The 18,135-nt window shown below is 39.8% G+C and overlaps 1 protein-coding gene across 4 annotated transcripts in view; it reads left to right on the forward strand.

Moving 5' to 3' along the window:
* Positions 1-18,135, forward strand: part of BRWD3 (bromodomain and WD repeat-containing protein) — a 385,638-nt gene that overhangs the window by 54,405 nt on the left and 313,098 nt on the right. For all 4 annotated transcript variants that reach the window (XM_071688832.1, XM_071688831.1, XM_071688833.1 and 1 more), the window contains 2 exons: positions 11,819-11,967; positions 13,760-13,876. In XM_071688832.1, coding sequence (XP_071544933.1) covers positions 11,819-11,967; positions 13,760-13,876 — 266 coding nt within the window. The remainder of the gene's footprint in view (positions 1-11,818; positions 11,968-13,759; positions 13,877-18,135) is intronic.

The following is an 18,135-nucleotide window of genomic DNA, read 5'->3' on the forward strand; positions in this document are numbered from 1 at the left end:
TGGTGTGGAGGATGGATGTGCTGGAAATGAGATGTTTGAGGACAATATGTGGTGTGAGATGGTTTGATCGAGTAAGTAATAATAGGGTAAGAGAAGTGTGTGGTAATAAAATGAGTGTGGTTGAGAGAGCAGAAGACGGTGTTTTGAAATGGTTTGGTCACATGGAGAGAATGAGTGAGGAAAGATTGACCAAGAGGATATATGTGTCAGAGGTGGAGGGAACGAGGAGAAGTGGGAGACGAAATTGGAGGTGGAAAGATGGAGTGAAAAAGATTTTGAGTGATCGGGGCCTGAACATGCAGGAGGGTGAAAGGCGTGCAAGGAATAGAGTGAATTGGAACGATGTGGTATATCGGGGTCGACTTGCTGTCAATGGATTGAACCAGGGCGTTTGAAGCATTTGGGTTAAACCATGGAAAGTTGTGTGGGGCCTGGATGTGGAAAGGGAGCTGTGGTTTCAGTGCATTATACATGACAGCTAGAGACTGAGAGTGAACGAATGTGGCCTTTGTTGTCTTTTCCTATCACTACCTCGTGCACATGCGGGGGGAGGGGGTTGTTATTTCATGTGTGGTGGGGTGGCGATGGGAATGATTAAAGGCAGACAGTATGAATTATGTACATGTGTATATATGTATATGTCTGAATGTGTATATATACATATACGTTGAGATGTTTAGGTATGTATATGTGCGTGTGTGGACGTCTATGTATGTACATGTGTATGTGGGATCGTTGGGCCATTCTTTCGTCTGTTTCTTTGCGTTACCTCGCTAACGTGGGAGACAGCGACCAAGTATAAAAGTAATAGTAGTAATAATTGAAGACAGACTCCAAAACTGTAAGGCTCTCTTATCCCAGCTAGTGCACTTATGATGTATTGGTTTAAATTTTGGAGGCTGTCTACTTGTAGGTGGCATTGTCAGTTTCCCCATGGACTCTGTTGCTCACATGTCAAAATTTTGATACCCTTCACTGCCCCAAACCCTAACAATAGCAGTGTACTGTTAGGATCTTGCTTAGATCAATCTCTGTTTGTATCCCTAGGTTATCTAAGGAATATGATAATAAATCCAAAGATCCGATGATACCAATGTTCCCAGTTAGCTTACTTGTGGTAGACTAGGCTGTTGGCTAGGTGGGTATCCTTCTAGAGGGCATTGTTTCTCGTGGACTGCTTCCCTGTGGAACCCTCTATTAGGCCTGATTGCTTTCAGTACACACGTCTTATCTTTTGTAATGTTAATATCATGTTTCTAATTCATGTTTCTTAGCCTTTATTGCTCAACTCTTGATAGGCCACTGGCAGAGAGCAAATTTAGTGAAGTGATCCTGCTGACTACTTTTACCTAATGTTCCTTCCCACTACTTGTGCCTAATGTTTCTACCTAATGTTCCTACCTATTACTGTTATCTATTGTTCCTACCATTTTGCCAAAAGGTAGGGCTATCACGTAGTGCTCTACAGGAAAATTTATCTATGAAGAATAAGCTGTGTGGGTTGTGTTATCATGTATAATGTGTGGCAAGAGAGATTGTATGTTTGTAGACAGAATGCCAGTAGTCCACATGTGGGTGAGGCGAAAAGAAAACAGCTACCCAGGTCACAGAAGTGCAGTTGACAACCGCTGAAATGCTAGCTCAATACAGCTGTCACTAACCCTCCTGATGCCCAGGCGGGTAGTACTGTTGATATACCTCCCTGGTCATTAGCTGCTTACCATTTACTACCTACCTTTGATGGGAACTTGTGATTATGAGTTTGTGATTAGTTATTTGTATGGCGTGGAAGGGTTCTACATTCTTGGGGTCCCATCTCTTGAATTTTTTTGCCATCAAAAAACTGTTAGCATTTACTGTTTCCTTGATTAGTTTATGGCAACCATCCACCACCCTTAACTAGACCAGTATTACTTAACATCCTCTCTAACCCTTTGTCTACTTATTGTCATGGCTTCTAATACTACATTTTTTATGAAACTGTTCATTTTTATATTATCTAGCTGATTTAGAAACTTGAAGACTTTTATCAGATTTGCCCTCCTTTCCCCTATGACAGATAGGTTTATAATTCTCAGCCTCTCATTGTACCACTGTCCTCTTAATTCAGGTACCACCTTAGTTTCTTTTCTCAGTGGCCTCTTAATCAGATCTTGTGCTTATTTAGGATGGTAATTAGACTTTGGCAGCTTGATTCAGTTTTGGTCTGACATGTAGTGAATAAGTTATCGGACTCTTTTGTCCGTTTTTGATGCTTTTTCTCTTTAGGAACTTTCTCAAGGAGGTGGCCACAGCAAAAGAGTCGACATAACTGATGAACAACAGTGCTGCTTTTTAGCCTTTAATGCCTCACCGTGAACAGGCCACTGGCAGAGGGCAACTCTAGTGCATTGTTTTCAGAGGCTTCTACCTAATGTTCCAACCTATTACAGTTGCTTAATGCTCCCACCTACTATTTCTACCTAATGCCTCTGTCTAATGTCCCTACCTACTACTTCTATCTATTCCTCCTACCACTTTGCCAAAAGTCAGAGCACTCACCGCAGGAAAGATCTAGAGTTAAGAATAAGTTGTGTGAATTAAGACTTGTGAAATTTATGTGTGACAAGGAGAGATTGTATGTTTGTGGACATATACTTGAATGTGACTCTTACATTTGTCAGGAGACAGTTTGCCTCTATCACAATTTCCTTGAAGCCTTAGTGACAAACAGATTCTTGTGGCATATGAGGTGCATTTAAGGAAAGAAAAGGCATTCAAAATTTACCTTGTCTCATACACTAAAATAAAGAATATCATTGGGAAAGGGATGGCACTTTTTGACATGAGAGATAGGCCTGTTGTTTGATGCACTCCCCAAATGAACCTAGAAGTATACTGTTTCAAGTTTTTGTTTCTTTGATTTAGCATTTGACATATATTATTGCAAAACACCTGAAATTATCATAAACTTCCAATAACAAAACCACAGGAGCCAAAAGGCCTGAGTGAACTCACGATGCATGATTGAATCCACTTTCTCAGCACTCTTTAACCTCCCACCTACCTTTCTTATTTTACCAGTTATCAAACAGTAGTACTATTATGAGTAGCTTTTGTGTAGTATCTAGATTTGAAATACATTTAAAATCATTAAGGGAAGGATGAGAACTGTGTAATGTTTTCTGCCATCTGCAGGTGATGCTAACAAAACTACAATTGGGCAGTTACAATTAATTGTGATTACCGTGCAAGTTTGTGATATGATCACCTTGCAAGTCCATGATTACCATTATGATTCCTCCCCCAATTAATGGAATCAGTTACAATTTTGATTCCTCAAAAAATATGGAATCTATTCAAATGATTATGATTGCTCAAAAAATGTGGAATTGAATCGAATGATTATGATTCATGATTATAATTTCTTGAATGCCATTGACATATAGAATTCACCCTGAACTAAAATGTCACAGGCTATCTGACCACATACTGGACAAGTAGAATATCAAGTTGATGATTCAATTGCTGAGTAACGAGAAAGTAAACAGAAGTTTCAGAAATGTTCCCCAACTCTCTTCCCTCCTCACACACTTCTGCCATCCATATTATTTCTAGCTTATTAACACAGAAATTTACATTACTAGTGGCTGCAAAGCAAAGATGTACTTACACAATGAAAAATAAACTAAAGATGATATGTTATGCAAAAGGGTATGGTAACTGAGTACCAGCGAGATGTCTTGGAAAGCATGATTAGAGAATGAAGGGGGAAAAAAATTGAAAATTGAAAAGGTGTGAGAAAACAGTCTTGGTAGGGGATCTTTGAAATGTTCACATTTGAAAGGAGAGTTGAGAATTTATTTTCCCCTAAAGGTCACTTTAAGATTGGAAGATTGGTGTGACTATGTTTTCTTAAACCATATTAGTGATAACAGTAAAGGTGAATATATGTATGATGGAATATACTAAAATAGTTTTTCCAAAACTTTCCTCAGAAATAGGGGTACATCTTATATGCCAGTTTGTCTTATAAGCCACAAAATATGATATTTTTCTTTAGGTAATGATTACTCATCCTCATCTTCTTACACTTAATTGGACTAAATTAATCATCCATTTAGCTGACCAGATCATCATGTAGGATACTGCAAACATCATCATTCTGTATTTCACTCATGACTTTGGCATCATATGCAAACATGTTAAGGTACAACTTCACTTTGTCAGACAAATTGTTTACGTGCACAAAGAATAGCAACAAGCCCAAGATTGAGACCTTTTTTTTGGATTCCTTTTATTGTTGATGCTTTAAAAATACTGTATTGTCATACCTTGTAGTGCAGTATGTTGATTTGATTTGCCATGGTATGATTTTGATTTCTTCATAAGTTTTGTGCATTTCAGTTTGTCTAGTTTGGTTCACTTTTGTTTCAATTGTAAATTAGATTCTTTAATGAATGTATGATACATTGTGTATTCATGCGAGCATTTTATACTGCTGTAGAACACATACCTGACTACTGTTTTTCTTGGCATCACTATTATAGTTCAGAATCTACACCCCAACAATTTTTCATGTGGTTTGCAGCCTGTATCTGCTTTGAGTATGTTTAGAAAGTGACAGCAAGTGCAATGGACATAGCATTATTCATGTTGGTAACAGAACCCACTAAGTCATCATTTTAGGTTTTAAGGTACATGGGGACTGGTAAAAAAAAAATTGGCAACATAGCAAAGGCTTCAGATCTAGATCTCTGCAGGAGGAATTGTTAAGCAAAACAATGAGAGAATAAGGACATTTGAAGCATGTTATAAATATGTAGGTGCACAAGAGTGATTCAGTGGAATGCATAATGTGTATCTGGATTGAGGGTTGGAACCACTGTAATAGTTCTTGATAATGTAAGAGAAGGCAAGGTTGAGGTTTGTGAATTGAGGAGTGAGCAAGGAGAAGGCTATCAGGCAGAATCCTGTGGTGTTAGGAGGGAATGGTTTGAGATCTGTAAAAAGAAGTAACAAAGGCTTCACAATGTCAGAACAGATGGGGAAATCAAAGAAATGACAAGGGCTTCATAACATTAGGACAGATAGGCAAGCTGCAAGTGTTGACAGTTTTGCTGCAAAAGAATATCCTGCTGAATTAATTCAGATTCCTGAAGCTGGTGATTTGACATCTCAGTAGGTATATAATGTTGATGAAATTAGCTTATTCTAGAGGTATGTGCCTGAAACAAATGTTATTTCACTGGAAAAACTCTGTGCTAGTCTTTAGATTTAAGTGGCCAAAACTTATTCTGGATGGTGACGCTGCAAGAGGTTTAAAGTTGGAGTCTGTTTTAGTATACCGTTCCCAGAGTCTTAGAGTTATGAACAAGACTTTGGTAATATTAAGTATTTTCCAGTTTTGTTCTTTTACTTACTTTTTCCCCAAACATCAAGGAATACTTTTGCAGTAAGAACCTTGTCAGTAGAACATTATTAAACTTAAATAATGCTCCAAGTCACCCAGTGCATTAAGATTATCTCTGCTCACATTTTTAGGAACACCATTTTCTCCAGCCTACAGATCAAGGTGTAATTGCCACCTAATGGCATTGAGTGCCTTGTGTTAGCCCAGTCATTATGGCAGAATCTCTTCGTAGGTACTATGTTAGAACTTTTTTCCTACTGCTAAAAACCTCAGGTTCCTGAAAGGATGTGAAAAAGAAAACTATGTATAGTTTGTGGAAGATCTGGTCAGAATGTGTGTACAGCTTCAGAGGTATGTCTGTAATGGACAGCTTACAAACCTTTAAGAAAGATATTGTTAGCTTAGCTGCAAACCATTCAGGAAGACATATTTAGCTTAGCTTATGATGTTGGCCATAGGGAGTTTGAAAAGTCATTGTTGAGTTGCTCCACTTAATTGATGAGGAGGTAACCAATGAAAAATTGACAGTGCTATCATAAGAGCTGCTGTAGGGGAGGAGTTTAGAAGCTCCACCCACCCCATGTTGCTGACTGTAATTCAGTTGGCTGATTTCTTCAAGTCTTGAGAATGCTATTGAAATTATATCCCACAATGGTCTCTGTCTTCAGTGCAGTCTAAAAGTGTCAAGATTGACTGAGAATGTAGTCAACTAGTACAAAGAGCTCTACATTGAGAAGTGAAAATGAGCTCAGCAGTTTGAATTAGATTTCTGCTTTCAACCAAAGGGAACATCATCTCATTTATGTCAATGATCCATAGGGATGCAGTTGTTTGTATTGCCCCTCTCTTAACCTCCCAGTAACTTCACCCTTCCGCAGCACCTCACCATAACATCACATTATGTAATTTGTACCTGGTTTAAAAAGAGAGATATACATGAGTATACGTATGTAAGTAGGGGAGATAGCCAGAGAGCTTTATTAGATTATGTGTTAATTGATAGGCGTGCGAAAGAGAGACTTTTACATGTTAATATGCTGAGAGGTGCAACTGGAAGGATGTCTGATCATTATCTTGTGGAGGCGAAGGTGAAGATTTGTAGAGGTTTTCAGAAAAGAAGAGAGAATGTTGGGGTGAAGAGAGTGGTGAGAGTAAGTGAGCTTGAGAAGGAGACTTGTGTGAGGAAGTACCAGGAGAGACTGAGTACAGAATGGAAAAAGGTGAGAACAAAGGAGGTAAGGGGAGTGGGGGAGGAATGGGATGTATTTAGGGAAGCAGTGATGGCTTGCGCAAAAGATGCTTGTGGCATGAGAAGCATGGGAGGTGGGCAGATTAGAAAGGGTAGTGAGTGGTAGGATGAAGAAGTAAGATTATTAGTTAAAGAGAGAGGCATTTGGATGATTTTTGCAGGGAAAAATGCAAATGATTGGGAGATGTATAAAAGAAAGAGGCAGGAGGTCAAGAGAAAGGTGCAAGAGGTGAAAAAGAAGGCAAATGAGAGTTGGGGTGAGAGAGTATCATCAAATTTTAGGGAGAATAAAAAGATGTTTTGGAAGGAGGTAAATAAAGTGCGTAAGACAAGGGAACAAATGGGAACATCAGTGAAGGGGGCTAATGGGGAGGTGATAACAAGTAGTGGTGATGTGAGAAGGAGATGGAGTGAGTATTTTGAAGGTTTGTTAAATGTGTTTGATGATAGAGTGGTAGATATAGGATGTTTTGGTCAAGGTGGTGTGCAAAGTGAGAGGGTTAGGGAGAATGATTTGGTAAACAGAGAAGAGGTAGTGGAAGCTTTGTGGAAGATGAAAGTCGGAAAGGCAGCGTGTTTGGATGGTATTGCAGTGTAATTTATTAAAAAAGGGGGGTGACTGTATTGTTGACTAGTTGGTAAGGTTATTTAATGTGTGTATGACTCATGGTGAGATGCATGAGGATTGGAGGAATGTTTGCATAGTGCCATTGTACAAAGGCAAAGGGGATAAAAGTGAGTGCTCAAATTACAGAGGTATAAGTTTGTTGAGTATACCTGGGAAATTATATGGGAGGGTATTGATTGAGAGGGTGAAGGCATGTACAGAGCATGAGATTGGGGAAGAGCAGTGTGGTTTTCTAGAAGTAGTAGAGGATGTGTGGATCAGGTGTTTGCTTTGAAGAATGTATGTGAGAAATACTTAGAAAAGCAAATGGATTTGTTTGTAGCATTTATGGATCTGGAGAAGGCATATGATAGAGTTGATAGAGATGCTCTGTGGAAGGTATTAAGAATATATGGTGTGGGAGGCAAGTTGTTAGAAGCAGTGAAAAGTTTTTATCGAGGATGTAAGTCATGTGTACATGTAGGAAGAGAGGAAAGTGATTGGTTCTCAGTGAATGTAGGTTTGTGGCAGGGGTGTGTGATGTGTCCATGGTTGTTTAATTTGTTTATGGATGGGGTTGTTAGGGAGGTGAGTGCAAGAGTTTTGGAAAGAGGTGTAAGTATGCAGTCTGTTGTGGATGAGAGAGCTTGGGAAGTGAGTCAGTTGTTATTTGCTGATGATACAGCACTGGTGGCTGATTCGGGTGAGAAACTGCAGAAGCTGGTGACTGAGTTTGTTGAAGTGTGTGAAAGAAGAAAGTTGAGAGTAAATGTGAATAATAGCAAGGTTATTAGGCACAGTAGGGTTGAGGGACAAGTCAATTGGGAGGTAAGTTTGAATGGAGAGAAACTGGAGGAAGTGAAGTGTTTTAGATATCTGGGAGTGGATTTGGCAGCAGATGGAACCATGGAAGCAGAAGTGAATCATAGGGTGAATCATGAAGTGAATCATGGGGCGAAAGTTCTGGGAGCGTTGAAGAATGTGTGGAAGTCAAGAATGTTATCTTGGAAAGCAAAAATGTGTATGTTTGAAGGAATAGTGGTTCCAACAAAGTTATATGGTTGCAAGGCATGGATTATCGATAGAGTTGTGTGGAGGAGAGCGAATGTGCTGGAAATGAGATGTTTGAGGACAGTATGTGGTGTGAGGTGGTTTGATCGAGTAAGTAATGAAAGGGTAAGAGAGATGTGTGGTAATAAAAAGAGTGTGGTTGAGAGAGCAAAAGAGGGTGTTTTGAAATTGTTGGGTCACATGGAGAGAATGAGTGAGGAAAGATTGACCAAGAGGATATATGTACCAGAGGTGGAGGGAATGAGGAGAAGTGGGAGACCAAATTGAAGGTGGAAAGATGGAGTGAAAAAGATTTTGAGTGATCAGGGCCTGAACATGCAGGAGGGTGAAAACCGTGCAAGGAATAGAGTGAATTGGAACGATGTGGTATACCAGGGTCGACATGCTGTCAATGGATTGAAGCAGGGCATGTGAAGTGTCTGGGGTAAACCATGGAAAGTTTTGTGGGGCCTGGATGTGGAAAGGGAGCTGTGGTTTTGGTGCACTATACATGGCAGCTAGAGACTAAGTGTGAACGAATGTGGCCTTTGTTGTCTTTTCCTAGCGCTACCTCGTGCACATGCGGGGGAGGGGGTTGTTATTTCATGTGTGGTGGGGTGGCGACGGGAATGAATAAGGGCAGACAGTGTGAATTGTGTACATGAGTATATATGTATATGTCTGTGTATGTATATATATATATGTAAATACGTTGAGATGTATAGATATGTATATGAGCGTATGTAGACGTGTATGTATATATATGTGTATGTGGGTGGGTTGGGCCATTCTCTCGTCTGTTTCCTTGTGCTGCCTCACTAACGCAGGAGACAGCGACAAAGTATAATAGATATAGATATTTTCATTTTAGTAAATTATTTTTAATTGCCTGTCTAGTTGTTTTAATTACCTGTCTTGTTGTTCATAGTGTTCATATTTATGCATAAAAGTATTTTTGTTAGGTTAAAAAGCGTTGTTTTAGTAAGTTCTGGATCAGAAAATATTTTCATAGGAATGCATATAAGGATATATAATTGGACCTGTTGGAAATATATGCACTGGTACATTATAGTAACTTCTGTAACCTGTAGAGCTCTTCTATTTTCACTTATTGTTTGGACAGTCCAGTCTATTTCATAACTATGACTATCTTTCTTCTGAAAGTCTCATAATAGAAGGTGTGGCAGGTAACTAAATTCCATAGCATATCAGTAGAAAGGAACTGATGGTTCCTTACCTTCCTGTCAGATCATTAGGATCCTGGTCAGGGAACTTAGTTCACAGTGATCAGTATTAGTGAAGTTCTCTTCTTGTGAATAAAGGATTATGCTATTCTCTCTCCTATTTAGAATTGATGGACAATGTTGGGCTGATACCCGACTGATGACAAGGACTTTGATTTCTGAGATGATGATAGGTTTAGTTGCCTTTGAGTGGATTCTCAACTGTATAGTGAATCTATAAGTATTCCTTTTTTCCACTGAAACCAGCATGTTGCTTCTGACCTGTGTCTTCCCATTTTTTCATTGTGGAGTTGTTAGTCAGTGCATTGTTACAAATTTATCTTTTCTTTGTAATTTTTGTAAGGGTTATTTTCAGAAAAAGTAGTTTTCTGGATTTAATTATATAAGCAGCCTTTTAGTAGGAAAAGCAGCCCAGGAGCAAGAGCAAGAAACTGCTTTAGATTTGCTGGTTCCCTGCTTGACCCCTGGGAATTTTTCACTGACATCATGTACCAGGATGAACCCAGCTTTTAATTTTAGGTCTTGGAATCTTCTGTCTAGGATTTACTCAGACAAATATAAAGATGTTCTGTTGAGGTAACATCCCACATATAGTCTTATGCAAAGTATTCATTCATCCAACCTGTCTTGTCTGTCTAGAAGTATGACAAAATGAATTTGATATAAGCCTTATGTTTACCATTCTACTCCAGTCTCTTATATTAGAATGACAAGGTCAACAACACTAATGCATCTTTATGCCCTTCAAGAATTTTTTTATTGTGATGTATTAATTTATTTGACCATGTGTGGGAGAGACTGTTCAGATCCTTTTGTGAAAACTAGTTGGTTTCTAATCACAGCCCATGTGGGTGAAAGCCTGTCTCGGACAGTTATGAAGCCCATACAGCCTTGTGGGCAGTTTCTTTAAGAATTTATTTTCTTATAAGCTTTGGATCCAGGAAGAAGAACAGTGAAATTCATGTATGTAGACATAAAGTCTTTTTACTTTGAAAATCACCTTTTAAGATTAGATTGACCCAAATCCAGAGTTGCTTGCCAAACTTAAAACTGTTTAGATTAGGAATTAAAATGACTTATTGAATTCTAGAACTTTTTCCCATAGGAATGTTGTCCATTATATCCAGTGAATGCACTCATGAATTTAGTTGCAAAGAAACGGCATTGGAGTTCACCAGTGATGGAGACTGCTGCTGTGGCCGCCCCCTTGAGGGAGTTCCAGTTGGAACAGACATCAGAGATATAGATAGATTCATTGATTCCCCTAATGGACTTTCAAGAACATTTATTTGTTCTTCCAAGCCCCCTGAAATTTTATTTTGTAATGAGAATTTCCAGTTGGATTAAGAGGCTGATCTTACTTGCACAACATAGTCTATCATCTATAACCTGTGATGTCAAGGAAGTAGTCTTTACCCTCGGTGTCTCAATAATCTTTGCCCTCAAGGAGTTAAGTAGGGGAGGTCTTTGGCATTTGTATAACATCTTCATTAGACATTAACTTAGTCTAGATATTGTTGGTCTCCCTTGTGTGGTACTTAGGGTCCCTTCTTGGAGGAGATGTTAATGCTACATGGACCCCATTAGTCTAGATATTGTTGGTCTCCCTTGTGTGGTACTTAGGGTCCCTTCTTGGAGGAGATGTTAATGCTGCATGGACCCCACGCTGTCAGAGGCAGCTGTCCATGTTGTTCTTTCTGCCTTTGTAGTTTCTTGTAAGCCCATCTCATCAAGTGGTTGTGCTTATTCACTTATAGGCCTAATACCATGGTAAAGAACTGTTGTTTTTGAAGTGTGAAAACCATTTCTCTGCCGAAGGCAGAACTCCACAAAAGTTGTTTTTCCTTCATTCCATTTTAAAAAAAAGCTATTTCTTGATTCCAGCAGTGGTCTGCCTGAGGTGGACACCAGCAGTCTGCAAAAATCAGAGGTGTGCAGCAACTTGAGTGTGATGATGACATTATAGTCCAGGTGGCTCTTAGTAGATGAGATTTACCAATGTAATGAGCAACTATCTAAGGCCGCCAGTTGGTTGGTTGCCAAAGGGGTGTGTTAGGGTTAGGGGTGAAATTAGTAAGAATTCTGCCTGTGTTCTTAGGTGGTTAGAGGATTCTAACCCATTGTAAGTCTAGCAGCATTCTCTGAATTGTTTATGGAGCTTAGCCAAAGACAGAGAAATAGGTTTCATATTTCAGGCTTTGTACTTTTTCATTTCATGCTTTTAAATGAATTCCTGTTGAGATTTCCTTATTAGTCTTGAATCGACTTGATTACAGATTGCTGTGTTAATGAGCCACACAGGAATGATAACAGCCTTGCAGTTCTGTCCTGCTCCTGACAATGAAGGAGTTTTAGTCTCAACTGGTGGTGACGGTTGTGTAGCTTTCTGGACGTACATACGAAAAGCTGGTGAAATAAGATTTGAGTAAGTGTCACTTTTATGTACATATTTTATCTTAATTTAGTCAGAGTTTCTTTGTTACTGTATTGGGATTGATACATACTTTGTAGGAAACTGAGTGAAAAAATGTCTGAGAAAGGAAAAGGCGACATCTGCATACAGAGGAGTCACGATAATTCACAGGTAAGGTATCAGAAGCCAATGCGAATGATCAAATCACGAGTTGTAGTTAATTGATTTAAGTGCAAGTAGTCCATTAAGTTCTAGGTGCCAAAAGATATGCTTAAAATGCTCCAAAACAACTTTAGTAAACACTGAACATCGGACATAATGCATCAACAAATGCAATAAATGAACTTGGTAAAGGAGAAATGAATAAATGTTCAACTCATGTGATATGATTGGCAAATAATGAATCTACTGTCACAAAATCTCTGGTAGTTTAGCCCTATACTTTCCCCTCCAGTGTATAATCATACATTTCAGAAAGAAATCCTGCAAATGATTTGTTTGTGAAATTTAGGTCCTTACAGCATGTCATTACTGCTAAACCATAAAGAGGGAGGCAAGGAGCTTTGTTCTACAGTTACTGGCAAGGGATGTGTGGAGCCTTATTTCACAGATATTGGTGGGGCAGATGAGGAGCTTTGTTCCTCATATACTGTTGGGGGAGACAAGTAGCTTTGTTCCTTAGGTGCTTGTTGGGGAGCTGAGGAGTCTTGTTTCTCAAGCACAGGTGGGGGAGGTGAGGGGCCTTGTTTATCTTTACATTTGGGAGAAGCAAAGATCCATGTTGCTTGTCAGTTGTGGGAGAAGCGAGAAGTCTTGTTCCTCAGGTATTGTTGGTGGAGGCTAGGAGCCTTGTTCCGTAGGCCCTGGTTCAGAAGATGAGGAGCCATGCTCCTTGTTACTGGTATCTGTGAGGAGCATTGTCCCTTTGGTACTGATCTGATGGTAGAGATAAGAAGCCTTGTTCCTTAGAAACTGATGGGGAAACAAGGAGCCTTGTTCTTCAGGTATTGGTGTAGTTGGTGCGGAGCCTTATCCTGTAGGTATTGATGTTGTCACTCTGTATCGAGACACTAGCTTATGAGATTTCCTTGACTTTGGTAATGGAAAATACCAAATGTAAATCGTAGGCTGAGGATGCAATAAGAGTCCCTTTTAGACAGGAGCAGGAACTGCAAATAATGAAAGTTTTGCTAAAATAAAGAAAAAAGAGGCATAATAGAGGCACCGCAAATCTGTTAATGTGAATTTGAATTTGTGAATTATCGTGGCTCCTTTGAACATCGATAGGGATATTGAAATAACTCCTTGAAGTGTTTGCAGATTAAAAGTCTGTTTGTTGAATGAAAATGTGATAGAAGATATACTAAAGTTATATGTCAGGAATGAAATAGAGATATGTAGAAAGTTTAAGGAAGAGAGATTATGACCGTTGACATAGTTGGAATAGTTAAGAGGAGGTAGTTTGTCAAAAATGTTGTTTTAGTAAGATTATCTTTTTAAAGGAAGAGAAAGGTATTGAATGTTAAATTTGAAATATTATGTACTGAAAATGTTGAGTAGAAATAGTCTTGAATATATAGATAAGGTACTTCAAAGAAGACCAGAGTTATATAGATAGAGTGATTGAAAGCTCATGCTAACCAAAGCATTTGAAGAAAATCTTCAAACTTGCAAATTATTGTGAGAATTGTTGAGTAGATTATTAGATACATAATGGAGATTGCATGAAATGAGTGGTTTTCTGTCTTTACAAAAATTTTTTTGTCACTTGAATTTTGGTAATGTTTTCTTATGTATGTTTCAGCACCAAACCATTAAAAGTCAATGAGAGAGTTCGTCCTGGTAATGCCCAACTTATTTGTGCATCTTTTAGTCATGGAGGACACTTTTTGGCTCTTGGAGGTGCAGATCATTTCGTCAGGTGAGTTGTATAATTACAAAAGCCAGTTATTGATCAGGAATTGGTGATCCAGCATTGTATAATAATATATAGAGACTGAGTGTTAATGGATGTGGCCTTTTTTGTTTGTTTTCCTGGTGCTACCTTGCTGAAACAGGGGGTAGTGATGCTGTTTCCTGTAGGGCAAGCAATTATGAATATGTATATATATTCGCGGATGATACAGCACTGTTGGCTGACTTGGGTGAGAAACTGCAGAAGCTGGTGACTGAGTTTGGTAAAGTGTGTGAAAGAAGAAAGCTGAGAGTAAATGTGAATAAGAGCAAGATTATTATGTTCAGTGGGATTTCAGTGGGATATTCCCTGGGGATAGGGGAGAAAGAATACTTCCCACGTATTCCCTGCGTGTCGTAGAAGGCGACTAAAAGGGAAGGGAGTGGGAGGCTGGAAATCCTCCCCTCTCGTTTTTTTTTTTTTTTTTTTTTTTCCCCAAAAGAAGGAACAGAGAAGAGGGCCAGGTGAGGATATTCCCTCAAAGACCCAGTCCTCTGTTCTTAACGCTACCTCGCTATCGCGGGAAATGGCAAATAGTATGAAAGAAAAAAGAAAAAGTATGATTTATGTACATGTGTATATATGTATATGTCTGTGTGTGTATGTATGTGTATACATTGAGATGTATAGGTATGTATATTTGTGTGTGTGGACATGCATGTCTATACATGTGCATGAGGGTGGGTTGGGCCTTTCTTTCGTCTGTTTCCATGTGCTGCCTCGCTAACGCGGGAGACAGCGACAAAGTAAAATACATTAATAAAGAAATAGTATTTATTTATTTTGCTTTGTCGCTGTATCTGGCGTTAGCGAGGTAGTGCAAGGAAACAGACAAAAGAATGGCCCAACCCACCAACATACACATGTAAATACATACATGTCCACACATGCAAATATACATACCTATACATCTCAACGTATACATATATATACACACACAGACATATACATATATACACATGTACATAATTCATACTGTCTGCCTTTATTCATTCCCTTCGCCACCTCACCACACATGAAATAACTACCCCCTCCCCCCTCATGTGTGCGAAGTAGCGCTAGGAAAAGACAACAAAGGCCCCATTCGTTCATACTCAGTCTCTTGCTGTCATGTAATAATGCACTGAAACCACAGCTCCCTTTCCACATCCAGGCCCCACAGAACTTTCCATGGTTTACCCTAGACGCTTCACATGCCCTGGTTCAATCCATTGACAGCACGTCGACTCCGGTATACCACATCGTTCCAATTCACTCTATCCCTTGCCTGCCTTTCACCCTCCTGCATGTTCACGCTCCGATCACTCAAAATCTTTTTCACTCCATCTTTCTACCTCCAATTTGGTCTCCCACTTCTCCTCGTTCCCTCCACCTCTGACACATATATCCTTTGTCAATCTTTCCTCACTCATTCTCTCCATGTGACCAAACCATTTCAAAACACCCTCTTCTCCTCTCTCAACCACACTCTTTTTATTACCACACATCTCTCTTACCCTATTATTACTTACTTGATCAAACCACCTCACACCACATATTGTCCTCAAACATCTCATTTCCAGCACATCCACCCTCCTGCGCACAACTCTATCCATAGCCCACTCCTCGCAACCATAAAACATTGTTGGAACCAATATTCCTTCAAACATACCCATTTTTGCTTTTGGAGATAATGTTCTCGACTTCCACACATTCTTCAAGACTCCCAGAATTTTCGCCCCCTCCCCCACCCTATGATTCACTTCCGCTTCCATGGTTCCATCCACTGCCAAATCCACTCCCAGATATCTAAAACACTTCACTTCCTCCAGTTTTTCTCCATTCAAACTTACCTCCCAATTGACTTGACCCTCAACCCTACTGTACCTAATAACCTTGCTCTTATTCACATTTACTTTCAACGTTCTTCTTTTGCACACTTTACCAAACTCAGTCACCAGCTTCTGCAGTTTCTCACCCGAATCAGCCTTCAGCGCTGTATCATCAGCGAACAACAACTGACTCACTTCCCAAGCTCTCTCATCCACAACAGACTGCATACTTGCCCCTCTTTCCAAAACTCTTGCATTCACCTCCCTAACAACCCCATCCATAAACAAATTAAACAACCGTGGAGACATCATGCACCCCTGCCGCAAACCTACCTTCACCGAGAACCAATCACTTTCCTCTCTTCCTACACGTACACATGCCTTACATCCTCGATAAAAACTTTTCACTGCCTCAAACAACTTGCCTCCCACACCATATATTCTTAATACCTTCCACAGAGCATCTATCAATTCTATCAAATGCCTTCTCTGGATCCATAAAAGCGACATACAAATCCATTTGCTTTTCTAAGTATTTCTCACATACACTCTTCAAAGCAGACACCTGATCCACACATCATCTACCACTTCTGAAACCACACTGCTCTTCCCCAATCTGATGCTTTGTACATGCCTTCACCCTCTCAATCAATACCCTCCCATATAATTTCCCAGGAATGCTCAACAAACTTATACCTCTGTAATTTGAGCACTCACTTTTGTCCCCTTTGCCTTTGTACAATGGCACTATGCAAGCATTCCGCCAATCCTCAGGCACCTCACCATGAATCATACATACATTAAATAACCTTACCAACCAGTCAGCAATACAGTCACCCCCTTTTTTTGATAAATTCCACTGCAGTACCATCCAAACCTGCTGCCTTGCCGGCTTTCATCCTCTGCAAAGCTTTTAGTACCTCTTCTCTCTTTACCAAATCGTTTTCCCAAACCCTCTCTCTTCGCACACCACCTCGACCAAAACACCCTATATCTGCCACTCTATCATCAAACACATTCAACAAACCTTCAAAATACTCACTCCATCTCTTTCTCACATCACCACTACTTGTTATTACCTCCCCATTAGCCCCCTTCTGTGAAGTTCCCATTTGTTCCCTTGTCTTATGCACTTTATTTACCTCCTTCCAAAGCATCTTTTTATTCTCCCTAAAATTTAATGATACTCTCTCACCCTAACTCTCATTTGCCCCCCTTTTCACCTCTCGCACCTTTCTCTTGACCTCCTGCCTCTTTCTTTTATACATCTCCCACTCATTTGCATTATTTCCCTGCAAAAATCATCCAAATGCCTCTCTCGTCTCTTTCACTAATAATCGTACTTCTTCATCCCACCTCTCACTACCCTGTCTAATCTGCCCACCTCTCACGCTTCTCATGCCACAAGCATCTTTTGCGCAAGCCGTCACTTTCCCTAAATACATCCTATTCCTCCCCCACTCCCTTTACATCCTTTGTTCTCACCTTTTTCCATTCTGTACTCAGTCTCTCCTGGTACTTCCTCACACAAGTCTCCTTCCCAAGCTCCCTTACTCTCACCACTCTCTTCACCCCAACATTCTCTTTTCTTTTCTGAAAACCTCTACAAACCTTCACCTTCACCTCCACAAGATAATGATCAGACATCCCTCCAGTTGCACCTCTCAGCACATTAACATCCAAAAGTCTCTCTTTCGCACGCCTATCAATTAACACGCAATCTAATAACGCTCTCTGACCATCTCTCCTACTTACATACGTATACTTATGTATATCTCTCTTGTTAAACCAGGTATTCCCAATCACCAGTCCTTTTTCAGCCCGTAAATCTACAAGCTCTTCACCATTTCCATTTACAACACTGAACACCCCATGTATACCAATTATTCCCTCAACTGCCACATTACTCACCTTTGCATTCAAATCACCCATCACTATAACTTAGTCTCGTGCATCAAAACCACTAATACACTCATTCAGCTGCTCCCAAAACACTTGCCTCTCATGATCTTTCTTCTCATGCCCAGGTGCATATGCACCAGTAATCACCCATCTCTCTCCATCAACTTTCAGTTTTACCCACATCAATCTAGAGTTTACTTTCTTACACTCTATCACATACTCCCACCACTCCTGTTTCAGGATTAGTGCTACTTCTTCCCATGCTCTTGTCCTCTCACTAATCCCTGACTTTACTCCCAAGACATTCCCAAACCACTCTTTTCCTTTACCCTTGAGGTTTGTTTCTTTCAGAGCCAAAACATCCAGGTTCCTTTCCTCAAACATCTTACCTATCTCTCCTTTTTTCTCATCTTGGTTACATCCACACACATTTAGACACCCCAACCTGAGCGTTCGAGGAGGATGAGCACTCCATGCCTGACTCCTTCTTCTGCTTCCCCTTTTAGAAAGTTA

Source organism: Panulirus ornatus, chromosome 46 (assembly GCF_036320965.1).
Source record: "Panulirus ornatus isolate Po-2019 chromosome 46, ASM3632096v1, whole genome shotgun sequence".
NCBI classification, from domain to species: Eukaryota; Metazoa; Arthropoda; class Malacostraca; order Decapoda; family Palinuridae; genus Panulirus; species Panulirus ornatus.